Source organism: Artibeus jamaicensis, unplaced genomic scaffold (genome assembly GCF_021234435.1).
Source record: "Artibeus jamaicensis isolate MK-2021 breed Jamaican fruit bat unplaced genomic scaffold, CSHL_Jam_final scaffold_612, whole genome shotgun sequence".
NCBI lineage: Eukaryota > Metazoa > Chordata > Mammalia > Chiroptera > Phyllostomidae > Artibeus > Artibeus jamaicensis.
The window spans coordinates 4,180,252-4,202,242 of NW_026522049.1; the positions used below are offsets into that span (position 1 = coordinate 4,180,252).

A 21,991-nucleotide genomic window follows, 5' to 3' on the forward strand; every position below is an offset into this window, starting at 1 on the left:
ATCTATTCACTTACCGGAGGGCATCTTGGTTTCTTCCTCGTCTTGGAAGTTGTGACTGAAGCGGCTGTTGACAGCTGTGTGCAGGTGTTTGCGCGGGTGTAAGTTCTCAGCTCATTCGGGTAAAGACCAAGTTCTCCACTTTAATTTATATCTTTACTTAAACTATGCTGGAAAATACGAGATTCAATATCAGCACCCAAATGTGTTCTCCTCCGAGCTCATAGTGGCAGAACGTTTCGTTGGAAGGGTCGCACTATTTATTAGTCCCCGGTCCATGGATGTTTAGGCCGCAGAGTCTGTCCCGTCCTTGAATAGCAAGTAGAGTGACACAGGCTTCCGGACCCCAGGAAGGCTCTCTTCCCCAACGTCACACCTGTCCCCGGACCCCTTCCAAGATTCTTCCCATTATCTCTTGTTCTGTGGCTTCAGATTTTACGAGAAGCAAAGGGCCTTGGCCTACTGGCTGTTTCTGCTCTCTGTCCTGTTCCGAGGTAAGAAAGTACAAGTCCAGCCTGGCCTCTGGAATTGAGGAGGCAGGAAGGGACGTTAAAGGGTAAACAGAAAATGTATGACTTCATAAACTGTCCTGCCCTGGTATCTGTTATAACCATTTTACTTTAAAGACTAATGCTACTGCCCTGGCCGGTTTGGCTCAGTGGGTTGGGCAGCATCCCGCCAACCAAAAGGTTTCCGGTTCGATTCCCGGTCAGGGAACATGCCTGGGTTGCGGGTTTTGTTCCCAGTGAGAGTGCACAGAAGAGGCCAGTGACTGATGTTCCTCTCTCACGTCGATAATTCTCTCCCTCTCTTTCTCCCTTCCTCTCTGTTAAAAAAAAAAAAAAGCCCAGAAAAATAAAAGAAAGAAAGAAAGAAAAGGAAAGAAAAGCAAGAAAGAAAGAAAAAGAAAGACTAACACCACTTTTTTCTGTCCTTGCTCACTTTGTGTCGCCACCCCCAACACACACACACACACACACACACACACACTCCATCTAAAAAAGACAGCCGGAGCGGTGGGAGCCCACGCCAGCCAGGCCTTTCTCGCACCTTTCAGTGGAGCAGAGACTCACATTCAATAGCTGCTAACTAGGCTCTGGCCCCGGCCTCTCTGGAGTTTGCCTTTCCTGTAGGATCATCAGGGTTGCCTGGCAACCACCAGCAGGTCAGCCTCTCACAGGGTTTCCTTAAAGAAAATGGCAAAGCTCTGTTCCTGTCCCTGGCCAAGCAGGGCCTAATTAGTGTGAACCGGGAATCAATCAGAGGGGGCTGGGGAGCAGGGGGTGCAGGACGGTGGGCACTCTGGAGCCCGTGTGCAAATAGCCATTGTTTCTTCATTTTACCCCTTACCGCCTCCAGGATGCAACCCAGGGCAGGGCACAGCAGGGACTGAAGTTCTTAGGCGCAGTCTGAGCTGGTGTTGAAGGGACAGGACGTCCTTCCTCTGGAGGAAGCTCCTTTGGAGGATGAGACATGGTTGTCTTTGTAAACCTGGGGGCCAGGAGTGCAGAGAAGGGTTGGGGTTGGTTCTGGCAGGGAGGAGAGGGAAGCCAATGTGGGCCCATGAGGAAGGAGGCAGAGGTTTTGCAAACTCAGAGGTTCCTGGAGGAAGGATGTGTCCCGGGGACGCATGCTAGCGCAGGGCTGCACAGGGGGGCGCTGATGCCTTTCGTGTGTCCGTCCACATCGGGCACCTCACCTTAGACGGGTCTGCGTTCCCGAGTGCGCACAGCAGCTCCTGTGTGGGCGCCGAGCCTGCCCCACCCCCAGCCTGGGCCTGGAGAACCAGTGCCCCTCACCCCCACCCCCGGCTCCACTAGCAAGTGTTGGGCAGGCTGCTAACATCCTCTTTGTTCGCCATGGAAATCCCAGCCCAAGGGCTCCTGAACCCACAGGTAGGGGTGGGGCCACACCTGGTGTGGCTGGACTCTTGCTGGGGGCACTGAGTGCAGGGTGGGGGTGGGGGTGGTCTGTGGGATGGACCCTAGAAAGGATTGACCCACTCTTACAGAGAACTGGGGACGGGCCAAGGGTCAAGCTGGATCTTTGCAGTTGGAGGAGGGACAGAGAAATTGCTGGATTTGGAAGAGGAGGTGGAGAGAGAGAAGCTCGTATCAAGGGATTTGGACGTCTGTTTCCGGTGTTGGGGGTGGCAGGCTGAGATGAGGGCAGGTAAGCAGGGGACTCAGGCTCCTGAGGGACCAGCTGTGACCCGGGGGCCGGTGCTGTGCAGGCGCTTTCCGCTTCATCATCTGTGATCATCACAACAACTGGCACATCAGGGAATATTGTCCCGCCTTCACAGGTGGGGACACCAAAGCCCAGAGAGGCCCAGAGTGACTTAGGAAACAGCAGCGTCAAGAATCAAACACGGATGTGCCCTTCCCAAATTCCACCTCTTTGCACCCTGCTGCTGGTCCTCCTTCCCACCCCAGGCAGGGATCTGGGTACAGGTACATACAGCCAGGGGCCCTCAGAGGGTGTGGGCTGAGGTGTCAAGCCTGAGAGCTTAGCATTGCTCAGGTATGCCCTTTAGAAAAATTTTTATTTTTAGAGAGAGGGGCTGAGAAGGAGAAAGAGATGGAGAGAAACTCAGTGTGTAGTTGCCTCTCGCATGCCCCCTGACCCCGGGGGCCCTGCCCGCAACCCAGGCTTGTGCCCTGACTGGGAATCGAACTGGCAACACTTTTTGTTTGCAGGCCGGCACTCAGTCCACTGAGCCGCACCAGCCAGGGCTCAGGTGTGCATTTTTTAAAGTAGATTTTTTTTTAAATTTATAACTAGAGGGGTCGTACAGAGAGAGGACATGCGTAAAGGTCGTTTAAGCAAGCCGCTGGGTGATATCGCGGCCTTGCACACAGCTTTGTGATCAGCACCCAGGCAGGATGCAGAACAGTCACGGCAGCCTCAGGTGTGTTTTTCTTAACCCAAATCAGGGCTCTCGTGGAACAGCTAAACACACATGTTCATGGGTCACGTGCCACTAGACAGAGCCTCGCTAGGCTTGCAAACCTAAGTACTGTGTTTCCCCCCAAATGCTATGGTTTCCAGAGCCCAGAAGAGGCCGGGGCAGGGCGGGGGAGGCGATCACCCTGCTGATAAGCTCCTGCAGCCCAGCACTGGAAATGATTGATGGTCCCCGGGCTGCTGATACGAGGAGAGGGCAGCCTTGTTTAAACTCTCCCCCTTCCAGGCCCCCGACTGCCCTGCTCTGTTATCTCGGCAAGTTCAGAATCAGCCGTGTTTAAAGTGCCAGGAGCCAGAGAGAGGGCCCAACCCAGCCTGAGTCAGGGGTAGAGAACAGTCTCTTTGCAAAGTCAAAGAGGTGTTTCCGCAGCGTCCCCTGAGAACATAGAAATTTGCCTTGGTTCTTGGGGGTCAGGGGGCGGTGGTTCACTGTTGCTGGCAAGTATTCAAACCCCTGCAGCCCTCTGGCCTGGAGGAGGTGGGCGAGGAGGCCTGGGAGGCCCTGTCCAGAGGATGAAAGTGCCAGATGGCCGGGCAGGTGTTCCAGCGGACTTAACAACCTTATCAGATGCCCGAGGGGCCCAGCCCCCAGCGGGGAGTGATGTTTTGTGAGAGTGGAGGGGGAAAGTGTCCCCGCTCCTCTCTGCTCTCCTCCCATCTCTTCAGCCTGCTCCTCGGTGGCCAGACGGCCATTCAGAGGTCCTTAGCTGCTGGCTGTCACTTTGTCCTCCAGAAGAGCCCAGCGTTTTTCTTTCCAACGGACTTTCCTCCCTCAGTCCCATACTCTCGTTCAACTGGAGACAGGGCCTCGTCTTGTTCTTGCATCCCCTCCGTGCGCCTGTCTCCCCAACCCCCGCCCTCCCCGCCATGCCCGGCCCATAGACTAGTGTTAGGACTAGTCCAGGGTGTGGCCTGAAGGAAGCATTACTTGTCCTCTTCGAGATGCTCTGGCCACAACGGCACCATTCTGAGGAGCTATGATCAGCAGCTTGGACACAGCATTTTTCTCCACTTACCTTTTTTTTTTTCTGTTACTCATGTTTTATTTTAAGTACTTTTAAAAGAAATACTCGTTTACTTATTTTAGAGAGACAGGAAGGGAGGGAGAGAGGGAGAGAAGCACCAATGGTTGCTTCTCACATCACCCCCGGGCTGGGGACCTGTCCAGCGGCCCAGGCATGTGCCCTGACTGGGAATCGAACTGGCGACACTCAACCCACTGAGCCACAGCAGCCAGGGCTAATTTTTTTTTAATAACTGGAAGATTTTACCTTTTGACTCCCTTCCCCGCTGCTCTTGCCCCTCCACTCTTCCCTGCCTCTGGCAACCACCAATCTGCCCTCTGTAGTTATGAGTTGGCTTCTTTTCTTTCTGATTTTGTTCCACACGTCAGTGAGATCACGCAGTATTTATCTTTCTCTGCCTGACTTAATTCACTTCGAGTAATGCCCTCAAGGTCCACCCAGGGCAGCATTTTATTCTTTTTGATGCTTGAATAATACTCCCTTGTACATATGCACTACAACTTTCTTATCCATTCATCACCCACGCCCCACTTCTGCTGCCTCCTCCCCCAAGGCCCTGCAGCGACCTAGTTAGACATCACACATTCTTGCAGAGCTTCCCTCACTGAGGAACACCCGGGCTGGCTGGTGCCTGCTGGGTGTACCCCCCAGGCCTGTGCTGCCCTAACCAGCACTTTCTGCACCCCATTCTCTGAGTCACGATGTGAGCTCTCACCACTGGAGTCTTGGTGGGTGAAAGGGGGGACAGTGGGGGGCACAGGGAAGGAAGGGGTGTGCTGTCCCTGCCCCACGGCTTGTCCCCTGGTTCCTTCCAGGCCCTCTGGTGGCCTGTGGCCTACAGGTAGACAGCAGGGTGATTCTACCTTTGCACCCCCATGAGTCTCCTGTCCTCAGAGCAAGTCCCAGGCAGGGGACAGTGGCCGGGAGGAGGCTCGTGCCCTGTGGGTGGGCAGGCCACCCTAGCGCCTCCGGCCGCCCCAGCCGCCCCATGACAGGGCAGTGTGGGTGCGGGCCCAGGAAGGACTGTTTGTTCAGCCAGCGTGACAGAGGGCAATGGCTGGCGCTGGAGAAGAGGACCAGCTGTTCCAGCTCCCCCCGCCAGTCCCGGCCCCCCCCCCCCCCCGCACCTGAGCGCCTCCCTGGCTTTATCGAATCTCCGTGTCTCACAATTACCCCTAATTTCATTGCTTTCATGGGAAGAAGAGTGCTTTTCCCTGCAGCTCAGGGTTTTTATGTTCCCTGGGCTTTAGCCTCCTTGGGTCCCCAGCCTCTTCCTTTTATTTGCGGCCATTCTCCTTTGTCCTGTCCCTGGGAGTGGAGGGTCAAACAGAGTGGCCACCGGGCACCCAGGGGAACCCGGCCTAAGGGCCAATACTCCACAGGAGAGAAGGTGCCGGCGTGGTCCCTGTGTCTCCTTCCTCCCAGCCCGCATCTGGAAGGAGAAGAGCTCCAGACACCCAATTTGACTTTAACGCATTCATTCATTCAACAAGCACATGTTAGGCCTCTAATATAAGCAAGGCAAAATCAAAAATGGCTTATTGTCCTGGCTGGTGTAGTTCAATGGATTGAGCTCAGGCCTGCAAACCAAGGTGTCACCGGTTCAGTTCTCTGTCAGGGCACGTGCCTGGGTCGCAGGCCAGGTCCCTGGTGGGGGTTGTGCCAGAGGCAACCACACACTGATGTTTGCTTCCCCTTCTTTCTCCCTCTCTTCCCCTCTAAAAATAAATTTAAAAAATTTTTTAAGTGGATATAATTTTCAGACACGGTTGCTGCCTAGAAGTTTCAAATCTACTGGGGCATAGATACGATCGTTGATGGAACACCTGGCCAGACCCGGCATTGTTTGAACTAATGCCTTACTCCTGTGTTAGAGATAAGAAAACTGAGCCTCAGAGCTGTCACCCCTCTCGGCTGTGAATGTCCCTCTTACGCCAAACTGCACTCTGTTGCCGGTAGGTGCTGTGTTGTTTTGTGTCTCACACCTTTTGTCTGTGCGGTCCCCGTCGCCAGGGACACTGTCCCCTCGTTTACTTCAGCATTTTCTGTGGCATCTCTTCTTGGAATCCTTGCTTCGGTGCCCATCCACCCACCTTGCACTCACCACCACATCACATCGAAATGAGCTGTTTGTATCTCTCCAACTAGAATCTGGAAAGAGTCGCTGCACCGAGCAGCTAGGTGAGGGCAGGAATGAGATCTGGAATGGTTTGCTGCTACGTCTCGGAGCAGGTTGATTCCAAGTCCCCTGGGTGGGCCAGTGGAGAGAAAAGACCCTCCCTCCCCAGCTCATGCTGCCCTGTGCTGGGGTCCCAGCGCCTGGCCCAGCCAGCGGGGTCTCTCGATCCGGCCTAATTCGTTCTCCCCGGGCATGTCAGCCCAGGCACACTCAGGGGCGGCCTCTTTCAAGCCAAATCAGTCTATTCCAAAGCCCAGGCTTTTCTTCTCTGCTCTGTGAAGGAGGGCAATTCTCCCTCGACATTTTCAAGCCAAGAGAAAGCTATGTGTGTGTGTGTGTGTGTGTGTGTGTGTGTGTGTGTGTGAGAGAGAGAGAGAGAGAGAGAGAGAGAGAGATCCTTGGCAAAAAAAAGTAGGTAAAACAGTAAAAGCCCCAAACAGCTGGGGCCACGTGCTCACCTTGACCTGAAACGAATCTAGAAGTTATTCTTTCCCCCTCAAAACTGAGCAGAATGAAACTCATCCGGTTGCCCGAGCACTAAATCACAGGTGCCAGAGTCAGTGGCAAGATTGTCCGAGAAAGACCCAAGGTGTGGGGTCACCGACCATAGAGAGAAAGCACGGAGCATTTAGCCGACAGCATGGAGGGACAGTGGGTAAGAATTTGGGTTTGAAATCTGAAGCCCGAAGACCTGCACCCAGAAACCGAGCCTTTCCTGCAAATGGCGATCACTGATTATTATGAAGAGGTGAACCCTGTAAAGTAAATTTAGGGTGGGCATCAGGTAGGACCGAGCCTCAGTTTCTGTGTCTGTAAAGTGGGGATGATCGCACCTAACTCCCAGGCTGGTCCAGGGCACGCAGTGAGATGGTGTGGGTGGAATCACTGGCATCGGGTCCGGCAGACAGTAAATAGGTACCTGAATGCTGATTGCAATTGTTTTTAGTAAAGGATTGTGATGAAGATGATGATGATGATGGCCGTGGGACGGCATAATACTCAGGACAAGGAACGTCTGGCACACTACGGAGGTGAAAAGAGCGCTACCAGCCTCTTCTCTAGAAATGGAAAAAGAACCAGAACCTTCCCTGCTGCTTCCCCCCTTGGCCTCCTCTGGCGGCTAATGCAGACGGCGGGCAGAGTTGTTAAAAGCCCCGGCAGAAGAACCACAGGAGGACTGCGGCGCGCGGAGAGAAAGCTCTCAAGTCCTTCAGGTCCCTCCCTGCCACTCCATCATCCCACTCAGGTGGGGACCCTGTGTACACAAGGACTCCTGAGAGGGACAGAGGAGGCAGGAGCAGGGGATGCAGGAGCAGCTCGGGACTCGGTGTTCCTCCCCGGGGCGGGAGGACAGCGGAAGGGGTAGCAGGGGTTGGAAATGGGAACCTCTGAGATGGGCAGGCTTCAGAGGAGGAGAAAGAAAATGCGGTGTCTGGTGTGCTCGCAGATCGCCCCAGCGAGGCTCTGCCCGGAGTGTGCAGAAAGCTGTTGTCAGCATCCAGCAGGTGCTCATGAAGGCCTGTGTGCCTGGCGTGTGTTGACCCTCAGGGATCCATAGTTGCAGTACAGAAATGGGCCCTGCCTTCGTGGAGGTGACTTCAAAGGTAGCCCAACCCAAACATTCTATGACTTTTTAAAAGAAATATGTTATTTATATACTTTTAGAGAGAGGGGAAGGGAGGGAGAAAGAGAGGGAGAGGAACATCGATGTGTGGTTGCCTCTCACACGCCCCCTACTGGGGACCTGGCCCACAACCCAGGCATGTGCCCTGACTGGGAATCGAACCAGTGACCCTTTGGTTTGCAGGTCGGTGCTCAATCCACTAAGCCATACCAGCCAGGGGCCCCATGCTACGACTTTCTGAGCAAACGTGTTCACAGTTACTTAGGCCAAATACCTCGGGACTTCTTCGCCTCTGCCCTTTCTTTCTCTCACACTGCTTATCCAGTGCATTGGCGAGTCCTGGGGGCTCCATGTTCAGTATGTCCACTGACCACTCCTCACCACTCCCACCTCCTTCATCTTAACCCAGGCCTGCACTATTGCGGTGGGCTCCTGGCTGGCCTTTCCAAAGCTCCCTCTCCTTGTGGCAGCCAGAGTGAACCTTCCAGAGCATGAGTCTGCTTATGCTATTTCTCTGCGCATAGCCTGCCCTTGGCTCTTGATTTCATCCTGAACCAAAGGCATGAACCAGACAACATCGGACTGTGGTGAGTCCTGCATCCTTGGAAGCAGTAGCACGATGGCGGCGGCATGAGAACCGGCAGGAAAGCCCGCTGGTGAGGGGACATTTGCGCTGGGACCTGGACGCTCCGAAGGAGGCGGACAGAAAAACTGGGGGGGGGGGGGACAGGCTGTGCGGAAGTAGGACAAAGCAGACATTCCCAGGGAGGAACCTCGTTTTAAGAGCCTGAGATAAACGTAAGTGAAAGTCGAGTAAAGGTTATGGGACTCGTTTAGCCACAGAGTTTTTTTATGAGGAAATGCTCTAAGTACTGAACAGGCAGGGATAATAACTGGAGTCCCCGTCCTCAACTTGCTCACTGTCTAGAAAGAGACAGCAGAAGGCAGATTGTCTCTCAGCTAATGAAATGCGCATCGAAGCAAGGGGTGAAAAAATAATTTTTATATCTTTTTTTTTTTTTTTGCAAATGTGCCCCGTTATGACAGGGGACTTAAAAGTTGGAAAATTTTAGTTTGAGTAATAGCTAATAAGCTTAGTAGTCAATGCACGGAAAAGCTTTTGTTCCTGGACTGAAGGTAGGACCCACCCTGACTCCAGGAGACCCTCAGCAGTTCTACCTTGTTCCTCAGAAGGAGTGCAAGCAGTTCGATATCTGAGCCATTGTACTCCAGAGGTGACCACTGCCTGGGGCGCAGTTTAAGACCACCGCCCAGGGCGAGAATGCTGGAGTTGTTTTCTTAATCCAATGAACTGCTCCCTGAATTTCAAAATCCCTCACCATGCCTTGTTTATCCCTTGTTATAAAAACCTTGGCCTGGAAAGAAAAGACAAGATGGTCTGTTAGGGTATGAACCTGCCATCTTCTCAGACCGCCAGCCATCTGGATAAAGCGCCCATAAAGATTTGATCAATGTCATTGCTTATTGGGTTTGGTAGTGACAGGCAGCCGGAAAGCGGGTGTCTTCTCCGGTCACATATTTTGGCGACTCCATTCTGGGACAGACTTTGGGACTCTCCGGTAAGTCTGGGTTTTTGGCGGGGAGTCCCATTGGCTGCCTGGACTGAGAGGGGTTTGGAGTTGGAGAATCCCAAGCAGCTGCCAAGTGATCTCATTTGGGGACTTGCTCCCAGCACCTCACGTCGCGTATCACGTTTGATTGAATCATTGCGCTTTCTGGTTCAGGTTAAAATCCTGGGTCACGACGTAGGTCGTCTGGTAAAGGCACCTTTCTGGGTAACAGAGCTCGGTCTGAGAAAATGACGTCTGGTTGGTTTGGGTACCCCCGTTTGGAGGTCCGTCTGGTAGAACGGGGGGGGAAGCCTCCGTTCTGGGAAACGGCCCCTTGGGGCCAATTCTGGCTAATTCGCCAACTTACAAGCGTGTATCTATAGCATATGTGGTTTTATTGTAATACTGTTCGGCTTGTGTCCTGTATAATCTACACTCAGGAGGGTGCTGGTCACCGAATGGGTCTTTAAATCACTGTGTTATACTGTAATGAATTGTTTTGTCAAAAATCAGGGAAGTGGGACAAAATACCTTACCTAGAAGTTTTTTTTTCAGTTTACATGATAAAGAGGCAAAATTAAAAGGAAATATGTTAATGGTTCAGAAAAAAGGGAATTTTCATGTGAAAGATAGAAGCTTGGATCTGGGAGAGGGGCCAGGAAGATCCGGATATTATGGCCGCTGCAAGCTGGTCAGAGTTCCCGCAGCCCTGGGGCTGGGCAAAGTGCGCCTGAACTGCCATCGCCGTCTGGAATCGGTCAGGGAACCGATTCGGTGGAGGAAAAGCCCCTGTCGGAGCAAGTCAGTATCCTTTTTGGAGACTCTCAGTGGGAGTGGGGTCAGAGGGCCATCCTGCCGGATATTATTGGGTGCATACTCTGTTTTCTACATCAGATCTGTCAAACTGGAAAAGCTCACACCCTTCTTGTAGACATGATCCTGCTAAAATGACTGACTTGTTTGTGTCCGTGTTTGCCACTCATCATCCCAACTGGGCTGACATACAAGCCTTATGGAATCCTTTGCTTACGGGGCATGAGCAGAGGCTGGTGTTGGATAAGGCACATGAAGAGGTTCGGAGGTTACACCAAGAAAGTCCAGTTGGGGCTCTGGGCCCTCCCAGGGCAATGCCTGTAACTGAGCCCAACCGGGACCCTAACGGGGATGGCCTTTCTCTTAGTGCAGCATAAGGGCTGCCTCCTTGAGGGGATGGGGAAGGCGTCCCTGAGCGGAAAAGTCTGAGCACTGTGGTGCAGACCGTGCAACAGAAGTCCACCGAGGACCCTTCCCAATACCAGGAAACAGTTAAGGAGATTCCTGGGGATGGCGAGTGACTGCTGCCTTTGGATTCCAGACTTTGGGCTCACTGCTCAACCACTGTCTGAGGCTCTGAAGGGACCGGAATATCGCCCTTTAAATGGACAAAGGAGTGCACTCGGGCTTTGGAGTCCCTGAAGGCACACCTGGCTTCTGCACCACCCTCGGGGCTTCCAAACCCACTGAAGCCCTTTCAGTGATACGTGGGTGAGAGACAGGGCGTTGCCCTAGGATTCCTCACCCAAATGCTTAGTGGCATTTGCAGCCCATCACATAATGTCAAGGACATTAGACCACACTGTCCAGGGTGGCCAGCCTGCTTGACAGTGGCAGCCACCTGTGAGCTCTTGCAGGAAGCTGAAAACGTTTTCCCTGGGACAGCCTGTGCCAGTTACGTGTCCCGGCAAGTGCTGAGCCTGCTGGAGCCAAAGGGAATGTGCGGCTCCCTGCTGGGAGCAGGGGCAGGCGCCAGGCCCTTCTTCTCCACGGTCCCAGCGTCTCCCTCCAAACTGTGAGGGAGTTAAACCCCGCCTCTCTTCCCCCGGAGCCTGACTCGGCTGCGCTAAAACCTGACGGTGCTGAGATAACTGATGAAGAGTCTTCTAGCAGAACTGAATTACCGGACCATCCTCCAGAAGAGGCAGACTGGGCTCTCCATGCAGACGGAAGCAGTGGTACGGACAAAGGAAGCAGAGAGGCCGGGTGTGCGGTTGTGACTCTTGGAGGAGCAGTGGAGGCCCAGGCCTGGTCGCCGGGAACCTCTGCTCAGAAAGCCGAACTGACTGCACTGACGAGGGCGCTGGAATTGTCTCATGGAAAGAAAGCAAATGTGTGTATTGACTCAAGGTACGCTTTCCTGATTTTGCATGCACCTGGTTCCATGTGGAAGGAAAGAGGACTCTTAACCTCCAATAAAAAGGAGATGAAGTGCGTGGCAGAAATTCCTAAATTGTTAGAGGCTGTTCGGATACCTTTATAGGTGGCAATCACCCACTGCCCGGGGCATCAGAGAGAGCGCACTGAAGCAGCTAGAGGAAGCAGTCTGGCTGAACGGGCAGCAACAGAGGCTGCGAAAGGAGTATTTATAATGCCCTCGGTGCTTGTTCTGGGCTTGTCACAATTGGACCCTGACTATTCGACGGCAGACTTAAAGCTAAGCGTTGGGGTTTTGATGAAAAACATTTAGTAGAGCCCGTCATGACGCATTTACATGAGGCCACTCACTATGGAGGAGACTCATTAACCACCTGTGTCAAACGGTGGCTCACGGGTCCTGGAATTTCTAGAGCCCTAAGAAAAGTAATTGCTGGATGTGTTGTGTGCTGGAAGAACAACCTCAATACAGATCCCCATCAAAGCAGAGAGAGAAAGCAATACCAAGGACAGGGTCCACTTGAGGACTGGCAAATAGACATTACTCAGATGCCAAGGGTCCGAGAGTGGAAATATTTGTTAGTCTTTGTGGACACCTTTTTCAGGATGGATAGAATGTTATCCTACTAGAACGGAGAAATCCTGGGAGGCAGCGAAAACTTTATTGAAGGAAATAATCCCTCGCGCTGGCTTCCCCGGCAGCATCCAGATTGATAATGGACCTGCTTTTGTTTCAGAAATTACACAGGTTAGTAAATTTTAGGAATCACATGGAGACTCCACATGGCATGGAGACCTCAGGCTTCTGGGACGGTAGAGAAGATAAATCACACCTTGAAGAAAAAAATATGGCCAAGCTGGGTCAAGACACTCATCTCCATCGGGATCAAGCTTTGCCTCTTGCCCTGCTCAGGAGAAGGGTGTCTCCTCGAAGTGGGATGCAGTTGAGTCCCTGTGAAATTGTGTACAGGTGGCCATTTCAGGTCACAGTTGGGGTGGGAGATATGTATGTAGATAAAAAACTGAAGGTGAAGAAAATGTGCAACATTGAAGTCAGACCTGAGCTGTGAGGAATGACCTGGCCTGTATTAGAGACTCCCCCCCCACACACACACAGGTTGCTGCCTTCCTCCGAGCCTGCAGACAAGGTGCTACTCAAGACTTGGGTGACAGCATCTCCAAAAACCGACTAGGAGGAAAGTGGGCTGGACTTCGGGGCGTACTCCTCACCACCCCCACCGTGGTGGAGCTGGCAGAAGTAAAACCTTGGACCCCTCACACCAGAATGAAGAGAGCCCTGGAGGAGGACCTGGGAGTCATCCTTGAGAAACAATGACTTACGTTCTTTTCTTTACCTCTTGTTATGGACAACTTATTCCCTTCAAACGGGCTGAAAATATTGGGGTATATTTAGCAAAAAAATGTTCTGAATATTTCTGACTTTTGCTTTGCAGGAGGAACTTAGGTTGAACAGACTTTCGCTACATGTCTTGTCGGTGTCTGTGCCCCTTTGGAAAGCCTTAGAAATTATACTGTGTTTGAGTGTATCGAAAAGAAAATGACATACTCTGACATTTATAATCGGGGACCGGCAGTGACTATAAAGGACAGGGGAATGTTTTCATTGAAAGTCGCTGATGTAGCCCCTGACAAAAGTGTAACATTGGTGAACTGCACTAAAACTGTCTTGTGCTCTCAGCAGGTGTGAAGGTGAACTGCACCAGCACCACTGATGTATCTTATGCTTATGTTCATGTTAAACTGCGAACAGAATGGTTTCTGATGTGTAAAATGTCTATTCCTATGTTCCAGCAAACAGCTCTGGGGGACCATGCTCTCTGGGAAGACTGATGGTGTTTACGCCTCAGAAGCCCCACCTGACCTGAGTCCGACGGGACCTCTCCCTCACACCCGATTGTAACAGTGACTCACACCTTTTTAGCTCTGCTGAATATGTGTCTTTTTTAAAAGATTTTATTTATTTATCTTTAGAGGGGAAGGGAAGGAGAGAGGGAGAGAAATATCAATGTATGGTTGCCTCTCGCGTGCCCCCTGCTGGGAACTGGCCTGCAACCCAGGCATGTACCCTGACTGGGAATCGAACCGTAATCCTCTGGTTCGCAGGCCCGTGCTCAATCCACTGAGCTACACCAGCCAGCGCTGAATATGTATGTGTCTTTAACTATATTTGTAATGCCAGCTGCGGTCAGATTAGCCTGCGCTATGGCCAAAGCTTTGAATGCCACCTCGCAGCCCACCAGTGCTATTAGTCAAGAACTAGGACAAGTCAGAGAAGCAGTCCTGGAAAATTGTGCAGCTGTAGACACCTTCTTCTAAGGCATAACCATGGATGTGAGGAATTTAAAGGACTCAGCTGTTTTAACCTAACTGGTAGTTTACAGCCCATAGAGCATAAAGTAAAACAAATAAATGATGTGGTGTCCAATATAAAACAGAGAGGGATCCTTTGCTATTGACTTATCTACACTAACCTTCTGGCTGCCTGGTACCCCTGGACTTTGAGAGGCATTTGTTGTTGTAATCCTTGTCATTTTCTTCGGTATCATAGCTTGCTGTTGCATTACAATGTGCCCCCTTACATGGGTCTGCAGTAAGGTGTGTTCCTAACCCCCCACTGGACAGTCCGATGCCAAGTTACACGCCCAGCAACAAAATGAATACTTCCTTATGAAGCTGATCTCATAGAAATGAGACCACAGAATGATAGAGGGTTTCAGAGTTGGAAAATTTTAGTTTGAGTAATAGCTAATAAGCTTAGTAGTCAGTGCACGAAAAGCTTTTGTTCCTGGACTGAAGGTAGGACCCACCCTGACTCCAGGAGACCCTCAGCGGTTCCACCTTGTTCCTCAGAAGGAGTGCAAGCAGTTCCAGATGATATCTGAGCCATTGTACTCCAGGGTGAGGTGACCACCGCCTGGGGCACAGTTTAAGACCACCACCCAGGGCGAGAATGCTGGAGTTGTTTTCTTAATCCAATGAGCTCCTCCCTGAATTTCAAAACCCTTCACCACACCTTGTTTATCCCTTGCTATAAAAAAAAAACGGCCTGGGAAGAAAAGACAAGATGGTCTGTTAGGGTATGAACCTGCCATCTTCTCAGACCGCCAGCCATCTGAATAAAGCGCCCATAAAGATTCAATCGCTATCATTGCTTATTGGGTTTGGTAGTGACAGGCGGCCCAAACGCAGGTGTCTTTGCTGGTTTCAGTTACAGCACTGAGTTCATTTGTCTTCCCTTCCCAGTCATGGGACCTCTGTGGCTTCCATCCGCCTCCGGACGCGAGGGTGCGCTGTCAAGCCAGTCGTTACCGGCTGGATGGCGCCTCCCAGTCCCCGCATTGCTTCTCGCTGAGCCGCACTTCCGGTGGCAGGCGGAAGCAGGGACTGAGGTCTCCGGCACTGGGCCCTGAGGCATGGCGGGGGCGGGGCCGGGGGAGGTGCAGCGCAGGTGGCTGGGGGGTCCCTAGCCCCCGCCCTTTGAGCCGGACGGACAGGTGAGGACTTCTCCTTCCTAAGCCCAGCCTCCAAGCCCGGCGGGCCCTCCCTGAGACCTCCTCAGGTTACCGCCCTGGGGCTGCCCCCATGTGACCCGGAGATCCCACGGCCCCTGTCCTTTCACAGATTTCTTTTTCCCTTGAGGTCCCGTTGCAGACTTGTCTCTCAGGGGGTGCCCCCTTGGTGGGGGGTGTACCCGCCCCTCCATCCTGCCCATTTTGGAAGCTGTCACAAGCAGCTGAGGGCTTTGTGCACCTGCTCCCCTGGGGAAACGGAGACCCAGCCAAGGGCAGAGGATTGGTACCACGAAATGAGTTAGTGGCCCAATTCAGCCAGGCTTGCTTTCGCCCCGTAAATAAAGTACAGAACGCATACTGTGGGCCAGCCCCAGTGCTGGCTCTGAGAACAACACCGAGGGAACTTGAGCAGACGTACTTACGTCCTGTCCGGGGAGTCCAACCAGTAGCAGGCACATAACCTTGCAAGTAAACGTAATAGATTGTGACAGTTACTTTGGAGCCAACAGAAATGTAACGGGAGGCCAGTTTGAGAAAAGGTAGTCAGAGAGGACGTCCTGGAGACATCGCTGAAGCTGCAACTTGAGGAATTATGGCTGGGACGCAGAGGAACTACATCCCAGGCAGAGGGAACAGACAGCCCCTGCTGGAACCTGCGTCGACAAAGAACTTGGCGTGAGGCAGGTGCAGTGTGGAGGGAAAGGAGGCTTAAGATGTGTGAGGCACCGTGATGAGCACACGGCATGCAGTGCGTGTGGGCTTGGGCAGGAGTAGGCAGTCACTGAGGGCACAGACATACGTAACATTCAGAGACACAGCTGCAAGCGTGGAGAGTGCAATAAGGGGAGATATGGCTAGGAGATTGGTATTGCATCTAGCGGGGAGGTGATGGAAGATTTCTCTGACTGAGGGATGATTAGGCGGATACCTGACATAGGAGTCAACTCAGCGAAGTGAGGAGAGCTGTTACAGGTGGAGGTTGACGGCAAGTGCCAAGGTGCTCTCAGGCAGGAGGTAGCACACCTGCTGACGGATGGTCAGTTAAGTGGGGAAGGGGGCCGGGGAGGGTGAGCGGAGACCTGTGGTTGTCCTGTGAAGGATTTTGGTCCTATCACTAAGGACAGTGGGAAGGTGCTTAAACCACAGTGGAAAGGATGTGACCGCAAAAGCATTAAAAAAAAAAAAAGATTTCATTTATTTATCTTAAGAGGGGAAAGGAAGGAGAGAGGGAGAGAAATATCAACGTGTGGTTGCTTCTCATGCGCCCCCTGCTGGGAACTGGCCTGCAGCCCAGGCCTGTGCCCTGACTGGGAATCAAACCGCAATCCTTTGGTTCGCAGGCCTGCGCTCAATCCACTGAGCTACACCAGCCAGGTTAGTAGTGTGTTTTTAAGGCTACCTCTAAATGGCCACATGTGACAAGGAGTAGGTATATGAAATTTAGTATTGTTCAAATGTGGAAGGTGTGGCCCGCTGCATCATGCTAAGTTCCTTTGTAAAAACTCCTGAGGGAGATTCCTTTTAAACTCTAGTGCTGCAAAGACCTGTGCTTCTCTCAAGTAGCTACTGCGTTTTTCTCTTATTGGCAGAGCAAATTCTGTGACTGACTGTATTTTCCTCTTCGCCTCTGCTGAGAAATCCACAGGCATTTGTTGTTTCCTGTAAGCAATGTATTATTTGTTTTTCTTTAAGATTTTTGTTTTGTGTTTTAGTTTTTCACAGTTTGATGTGTCTGGGCATGGATTTCTTTGTGTTTATTGTGCTTAGGGTCCTATGAACTTCTTGAGTCTCAGATGTATATCCATGAAGGTTTGTTTCTGGTCTCTCTATTGTATTCCACTGGTATCTTTGTCTTTATGCCAGTACCACACTTTTTGATTACTGTAGCTTCATAATATGTTTTGAATTCATAACTTGTGAGACTTCCATCTTTGTTCTTCTTTTACAAAACCGTTGGCCTTTTGGGGTTCCTTGAGATGACATGTACATTTTAGGATGCATTATTCTAGTTTTGCAAAAAATGCTGTTGAGATTTTGGTATGGATTATATTGAGTTTGTAGATTGCTTTGGTAGTACAGACATCTTAAGAGCCCAGTAAATATAAATATTTTTAAAAATACACACACACGCACATATATATAAATTTATTTTACTTTTAAAAATATATTTTATTGATTATGCTATTACAGTTGTCCAATTTCTCCCCCCTTCATTCCCTTCCACCCTCCACACCCCCTCCCACCCACATTCCCCACCTTTAGTTCATGTCCATGTGTTGTACATATAAGTTCTTTGGCTTCTACATTTCCCATACTATTCTTGCCCTCCCCCTGTCTATTTTCTACCTACCATCTATGCTACTTATTCTCTGTACCTTTCCCTCCTTTCTCCTCCTCCCACTCCCCTGTTGCTAACCCTCCATGTGATCTCCATTTCTATGGTTCTGTTCCTGTTCTAGTTGATTGCTTAGTTTGTTTTTGTTTTAGGTGTAGTTGTTAATAACTGAGTTTGCTGTCATTTTACTATACATGTTTTTTATCTTCTTTTTCTTAGATAAGTTCCTTTAACATTTCATATAATAAGGGCTTGGTGATGATGAACTTGACCTTATCTGAGAAGCACTTTATCTGCCCTTCCATTCCAAATGAAAGTTTTGCTGGATAGAGCAATCTTGGACATAGGTCCTTGCCTATATTTTTTAATGAACATACATTGAAAAAATTTTTTACAGTTCTAAGTTTGTTGACTCTTCCCAGCAGCTATGCCTGCACTGAAGATATTCCAGTTGAATTCGGCCCGTCTCTCAAACCCATTTCTAGACTTGGAAATGTCGGACCGCTTCCTGATTATAGTCAGGGAAGGAGAGATGCTGACCCTTGTCATCTTGGGATCTACCGGGTTCAGGGTATAAGGGAGGGATGTCTCTTCGATGTGTACATGTTTTGGTAACTTTTGTTGTATTTCCTTAGACTTGACTTTTCCCTGTAGAGATGTGAGAATGGAGTATCATGTCCCCACCATCAAACCTCGAAGAATCCAGAACCAGAACGTCATCCACCGCCTGGAACGCCGGCGGATCAGTTCCGGCAAGGCGGGCACCCACTGGCACCAGGTGCGAGTCTTCCACCAGAACGTCTTCCCCAACTTCACGGTGGTCAACGTGGAGAAGCCGCCCTGTTTCCTGCGTAAGTTCTCCCCCGACGGGCGCTACTTCATCGCTTTCTCTTCGGACCAGACGTCCCTCGAGATCTACGAGTACCAGGGCTGCCAGGCAGCCGAGGACCTGCTGCAGGGCTACGAGGGGGAGATCCTGTCCAACGGCAATGACCAGCGGTCGGTCAACATCCGCGGCCGGCTCTTCGAGCGGTTTTTCGTCCTGCTGCACATCACCAACGTCTCGGCCCACGGCGAGCACCTGAACCGCGAGTGCAGCCTGTTCACGGACGACTGCCGCTGTGTCATCGTGGGCTCGGCCGCCTACCTCCCTGACGAACCGCACCCCCCCTTTTACGAGGTGTATCGGAACAGCGAGTCCGTGACCCCCAACCCGCGGTCCCCCCTGGAGGACTACTCCCTCCACATCATTGACCTGCACACGGGCCGCCTGTGCGACACACGCACCTTCAAGTGCGACAAGGTGGTCCTGTCGCACAACCAAGGGCTGTACTTGTACAAGAACATCCTGGCCATCCTGTCGGTGCAGCAGCAGACCATCCACGTGTTCCAGGTGACGCCCGAGGGCACCTTCATCGACGTGAGGACCATCGGCCGCTTCTGCTACGAGGACGACCTGCTCACCGTGTCGGCTGTTTTCCCCGAGGTCCAGCGGGACAGCCAGACGGGCATGGCCAACCCTTTCCGGGACCCCTTCATCAACTCCCTGAAGCACCGGCTGCTCGTGTACCTGTGGCGCCGCGCGGAGCAGGACGGGAGCGCCATGGCCAAGAGGCGCTTCTTCCAGTACTTCGACCAGCTGCGGCAGCTGCGCATGTGGAAGATGCAGCTTCTGGACGAAAACCACCTGTTCATCAAGTACACCAGCGAGGACGTGGTGACCCTGAGGGTCACGGACCCGTCGCAGGTACGCAGTGCCCTCCTGCCTGCCGCTCCTCCGATCTCCTCGGCAGGCGGCGGCTTCTCCCTTTGCGTCTGGGTCTGGCCGCCCTCTGGGAAACACACGTCTTGTGTGTGGTCTTCGGTGTTTGCTGTCCTCGGGTTCCGTCAGACCTGAAGCAGCTGCGTTTTTCTCTGGCCACGTGTGTGTATTTGGATGCCCGGAAGCCAGACTTCAAGCTGTTGCCGTGTACATAGTCGCCTCTGCAGTTATTACCCTATACTTTCTGCAGAATGTTTTTTAAAAAATTTATTTATCTTTAGAGGGCAAGGGAAGGAGAGAGGGAGGGAAATATTAATGTGTGGTTGCCTCTCGTGGGTCCCCTGCGGGGACTGGTTGCAACCCAGGCGTGTGCCCTGACTGGGAATCGAACCACAATCCTTTGGTTTGCAGGCCCGAGCTCAATCCACTGAGCTACACCAGCCGGGGACTGCAGAACATTTTTAGTGCCCCTGAGGTGGAAGCCCAGATGAGGTGCAAGGTCAAGGTGTGGACCACCTGTGGGTAATCCTGCCTTGATTTTGCAAGACTACTTGTTGGCTGTAGTTCTGGCAATAAGAAGGAGCCCACCATACCAAAAAAAAAAATCCTCTGAAAATCTGGCCTCTCTTTCCTGCTTCAGTGGTTAATGCCGACATACTTCTTCACAAAGTCTCCTTTAAAGGCCAGTTCATTCGACGGAGTTAAGACTCAGGACTTCACCTTGGCCTTTCGCACGTAGATGGGAGAGCAGTAAAAGATGAAAAGGAAGCCCAGATTTTGGATCCCCCAAGTGGATCATCGGGGCTGCAGGGCCTGAGGTTCTTCATTTGGGTGAAAGATGTTGGTAGGGGAGAGAGCATGGCCCAGACGGGACTAAGATGTTGGTAAGAGCCCGGAATCTTCTGAGATTCTGGGATAGAAACACCGTGTTGAAATTCAGGGTAACCTGGGCGTTTCCCTTTAAGAAACACTCCACTCCAGTGCAGACCAAGTAAGAGACCACCTTTCTGTACCTTTGCCCCTGCTCTCCTGTGTCCGGATTGTCTCCTTAGATGCCACTTTGAAATTCCGAACAGGTGGCAGACCCGCAAACCACGACGTCACCTGGGTTTGCTGCTGCTCGTTGACCCGGGGCTGGGCTGCCGTTAGGAGAGACCGGAGAGGGGCCTTGTCTCCCGAGACCTGGCCTGCCCTTGAGGTGGCATGTTTTCCGACACTCTCCTTCTGAGTCACAGTTCATGAATTCTTTAAAAAATGGGGAGTGCTATGGGTTTAGAGATCATTTTTTTCTGGATTCCTTTTTCTTCCCTGTCAATGACAAAGTCACCCATGGGGGGCCGTCACGGCGGAGCACCTAGTTCGTCTCGTGTGGCATGGGAGACTGGCGGTGAAGTGGCCTCTGCACCCTCCTGTCCTGTATTTCCCAGTCTGTCTGGGGGGTTGGGCGGGGAGGGGGAAGCTTAGAAAATGTTCGTGTAACTCTGTACTCACGAAATCAGGGTGGATCCTGATAAAGCCCCGACGTGATCAAAGTGGTGCCCAGGTCGACAGACAGGCAGGACCTGAGTCGCTCCTTTATTTGAAGTTGAGCTGTAATTAATTACCTTTTTTGTTCTGGAGGGAATAAGAGGTCTACCATGGCTGCCTTTGAGATTATCCCTTTCTTCTTCGAGAAAAACAGGACCTCTTTTTTTTTTTTTATTTTTTCTGATAGTTGCACTAAGTTACAGCCAGAAATGTTCCTAGGGCTCTGTGCTTTGCTTAACAGAATGGTAACTCGAAACCCAGTCTCTCTGCCCCAGTCGTCTTTCCCTCCTTCCTCAGTTTAATTTGATAGGTTCCAATAAGGTTAATGAGTAAAAAGTGCATCCAAAACAAAGCCTTGCTAATATGAGGGGTATTATTCTCGGGTTACCCTCCAGCCTCTTTAATTTGCAGCCAAATTTAATTTCCAGGGGTTCACAAAAGTCATGTAATACAAGCTCTGGGAAGGACTAATTACTAGTAAAACATGTAGGCCAAATGGCTCCAGGAATTGTTAATGGAGATTGAAACTTAATCACGGGAGGGGGAAGACTAATCTCAGGGTTCTGAAGACTTCCAGCATCCTTGTGGAAGCCTGCAGATTGATTTACTCTGTCCCCTTTGCTGTGATAAACCTTGTTCCTGGCGCTTTCCTGCTGCCTGTTGAGCCCAGCAGAGAGCTGGAGGTTTGAAGGGGAAGGGCTCGTCACCCAAGGCACCCACTCAAGGAAAAGCAGTAACTCTGCCCCCCTGTGGCATTTGAAGGCTTCTCAGTTGCCCTCTCTGAGATTGCTATGTCACCAGTCTGTCTTGCAGATGCTCTCGGCCGAAGGCACTTTTATGGCGAAGGAAGCGGAAGGACCTCTCTGGCGTTTCATTTGTTCAGCGGCAGTGCCCCGATTGGGCACAACTTGCCTGGGCAGTTTTAGGACACAATGTACTTAAGGCCGCTCTCTGCGTGTTAGAAATATTAAGAAGAAAAATAAACACCCCCTAAATTGAACTTTCAACTGTACCATATATACAAGAGAAACTAATTTGTCAACAGGCAACTCCAGGCTGCAAATTAGTTTCTCAGCAGGAAGGAAAATTAAATCTGGCATTTAAACAAAGTATTTTTTTTTCCTCCCACAGGGTGGGTTGGGGAGCAAGTAGGAAGTAAGCACTTAGAAGGAAAAATAATTGAATTTGCACAGTTTAAAATGAAAGGTTGGAAACCTTTCTATACATATATGCTGGCCAGTTCCGTGATTCCGGCTGCACAGGTGCAGTGGGAAACCTGGC

At 51.4% G+C, this 21,991-nt stretch overlaps 1 protein-coding gene across 8 annotated transcripts in view; it reads left to right on the forward strand.

Moving 5' to 3' along the window:
- The window catches only part of DET1 (DET1 partner of COP1 E3 ubiquitin ligase), a 45,809-nt gene that overhangs the window by 13,184 nt on the left and 10,634 nt on the right, over positions 1 to 21,991 (forward strand). For 3 of the 8 annotated variants that reach the window (XM_037145045.2, XM_037145052.2, XM_037145051.2), the window contains exons 1-2: positions 14,957 to 15,068; positions 18,057 to 19,168. In XM_037145045.2, the coding sequence (XP_037000940.2) occupies positions 18,086 to 19,168 (1,083 nt within the window). In that variant the 5' untranslated portion in view covers positions 14,957 to 15,068; positions 18,057 to 18,085. The other 5 variants (XM_053658960.1, XM_037145048.2, XM_037145049.2 and 2 more) reach the window with 5 other exon arrangements.